General features: G+C 37.4%; 1 protein-coding gene across 1 annotated transcript; it reads left to right on the forward strand.

Annotated features, from left to right (window-relative positions):
* Positions 1 to 120: 120 nt before the first annotated feature.
* LOC111399962 (probable chlorophyll(ide) b reductase NYC1, chloroplastic) lies at positions 121 to 2,615 on the forward strand (the record flags this gene model as incomplete). The annotated part of the gene is made up of 7 exons (XM_023027442.1): positions 121 to 212; positions 302 to 497; positions 846 to 914; positions 1,048 to 1,187; positions 1,287 to 1,409; positions 1,679 to 1,871; positions 2,045 to 2,615. Coding segments are annotated over 7 exons (999 nt in total), but the record flags the coding sequence as incomplete, so codon positions are not given.
* Between the last annotated feature and the right edge of the window lie 260 nt (positions 2,616 to 2,875).

The raw sequence follows: 2,875 nt of genomic DNA on the forward strand, positions 1-2,875 counted from the left end.
GTGTTTTTTTTTTTTTTTTTTTTTTTTTTGTTTCCTTGGATGTTTCTATCCGTTAAGTAGCTATCAATTTATCGCATGTTAACCAGATGGATTTCTGTTGATGTATTATTTCACTGTTAACTAATTGTTGGGGGCAGTACACGAGGACTTGGGAAAGCGCTTGCTCGTGAATTTTTGCTTTCCGGTGACAGGGTTGTAATTACTTCACGCAGGTGATTTTGAAATTAACATTGTAAATCATTAATATGTTTAGCTTGTTTGTATATCTATTTTTATTAATCTGTGGTTCTTCTGAAGGCAGCCCTGAATCCGTGGACACAACTGCCAAAGAATTAGAAGAAAATTTAAATCAAGTTAAGATCGCCACAGCTGGCTCATCCAAAACAAATTTGAGGCATGCAAAAGTGACGGGAATCACATGTGATGTTTCTAAACCTGAAGATGTGCAGAAGTTGGCAAACTTTGCTGTCAATGAACTTGGCTCTATTGATATTTGGGTAAACAATATGCTTTTCATATTTCTCGTTTGAAGAATTTATCCCATTTGCTAGCAAGGTCTTGGTTTATCCTTTCTTTGCCAATTTTGAAGTGCAAATTTGAGAAAAATGGGACTGCAATTAATAGGGTTATGATTATTGTGACTTTGATTTAAAAACTATGGGTGTTCTTGAAATAATAATAAACGACGATAACTTCCTTGGTTATTAGTTGTGAAAATCTGGGCTTCTGTCTTTGTTTCCTCTATTTAATCTTAGATGGAGTCTTTTATTGACAGAGCATTCGTATTAAAAGAAAAAAGACTCATCTTATTTCATTATGTGATTTTGAGTATTATTATTCCACAGGTCAACAATGCTGGGACGAACAAAGGTTTCAGACCATTGCTGCAATTTGATGATGATGATATCCAACAGGTCTGCTCTTTGATGAAATTAAGTTTAGAATCTTCTATGTTTGCTGCCTAGTTTGTGTACATTACATTCCACAAGAATCTTTTGTCTTCTGCATAATATTAAGATACATGGATTTTCTTTATTTCTCGGACAGATTGTGTCTACTAACTTGGTTGGATCCATCCTATGCACTCGTGAAGCAATGAAGATTATGAGCACCCAGAATAAGGGTGGTCATATATTCAACATGGATGGTGCAGGATCTGGAGGATCTAGCACCCCATTGACAGCTGTGTAAGTTCAATTCTAGTAGAATAGACTGTGTTCTTATATTGTGCAGAAACTGGACACTCATGCCTGATGCTTTGATTTCTTTGTAACCTTCTCATATAGCTATGGCTCAACAAAATGCGGTCTTAGGCAGCTTCAGTCGTCTCTTCTAAAGGAGAGCCGGCGGTCAAAAGTTGGAGTTCATACAGCCTCACCGGGCATGGTCCTGACTGACTTGCTATTAAGGTATGCCAATAGCTTTTATGGCTCATTCTGTAAGGTGAACTCTGTGGTACTCGATAATATTAAAAATTAAAAATAAGTATAACTTTTGTGTATCAATTCCCATTTAAAACCATGCACCATACACATTCTTGTTCAAGTTGCTCCGATCTGCATACTGTAAGGTTCAGTTTTGTGAAGTACTTATTCTTTGAAAGGTTCTCTTTCGAAACTGAGTTTTCCTATGGTTTTTTTGCTTTATTGAAGAAGCGCCCTTCATGTTTTCATGGCAGTGGTTCGAGTGTACAAAACAAACAGATGTTTAATATCATCTGCGAGCTTCCAGAGACAGTTGCTAGAACTTTAGTTCCTCGAATGCGAATTGTAAAGGGAAGTGGGAAGGCCATTAGCTATTTGACTCCTCCACGGATCTTACTTGCTCTGGTCACAGCATGGGTGAGACGTGGCCGTTGGTTTGATGATCAGGTATTCCTTTTTCTTTATAGATTCATTTTTATTTATATACTTCCTCGGCATATATTGGTGAAAAATGACTGTCCTTTTTCATATGTACAACATTGAGTTCTCATTATTGGTTTCTCTATGTTTTTTGTCTGTATGGTGTGAAATAAAGTGGTTAATTACAATAAATCTTTCAGGGACGAGCACTTTACGCTGCAGAGGCAGATAGACTTCGCAACTGGGCTGAAAGTCGAACCAGATTTTCATTTACCGATGCCATGGAGATGTACACAGAAAATACATGGGTTTCTGTGTTTTCACTTTCAGTGGTTTGTGCATTCATCATCCTATCAAGTACAAGTAGCACATTTCCCGGGACCTGAAAGCAAAAAAATGCACTGTGAGTCCAGCAATTTAGGAAAACAAGAGGCTCCCAGTAAAAATATTGGTAAATACACAAGCAGCAGCAAAAGGGTGGACAATTTTTCTCCCTGCATCCTTGTTCATTGACATGCCAATTCTTGAACGATTTACGAGACTCAGAAGGTCTCTTATTGGTGCGAGCTGCGCATTTCTGTCTTAATTGGGCCGTAGCTTTTCTCCAAACAGGATCTTACATATAGTATCTATTCATTTTAAAGAACAACTGTGTATTTCTAGGATGCTCATAAAGAATTAGGTCATTGTCTGTTAATTACATTTTGTGAAGAAGTGCTCTTACATGGTCTTTTGTCTCGATGAATTAATCATCAAGCGTGATTCGATATATGGTAATAGGGGAGATGTCGCTTAAGGTTACCAAGCTTACTCCAATGCCTCGGTTTCATTTTTTTCTGTTTTTAGATGGCTGGTTGTGAGTTGAGCAATCTGCGACTACAAGTCGAGCGTTCTAGAAAGCTGGTCGACACAAAAGGAATGTAGATAATTAAGTTTTCACACCATGATGAACTAAGTTTTCACGAACAATTTTGATCTTGTCTTAACCTTCTTAATAGTTGCAATCTAAGCTCGATTTCTCTTCCTGAAAT

The sequence above is a fragment of the Olea europaea genome, chromosome 9 (genome assembly GCF_002742605.1).
Source record: "Olea europaea var. sylvestris chromosome 9, O_europaea_v1, whole genome shotgun sequence".
NCBI classification, from domain to species: domain Eukaryota; kingdom Viridiplantae; phylum Streptophyta; class Magnoliopsida; order Lamiales; family Oleaceae; genus Olea; species Olea europaea.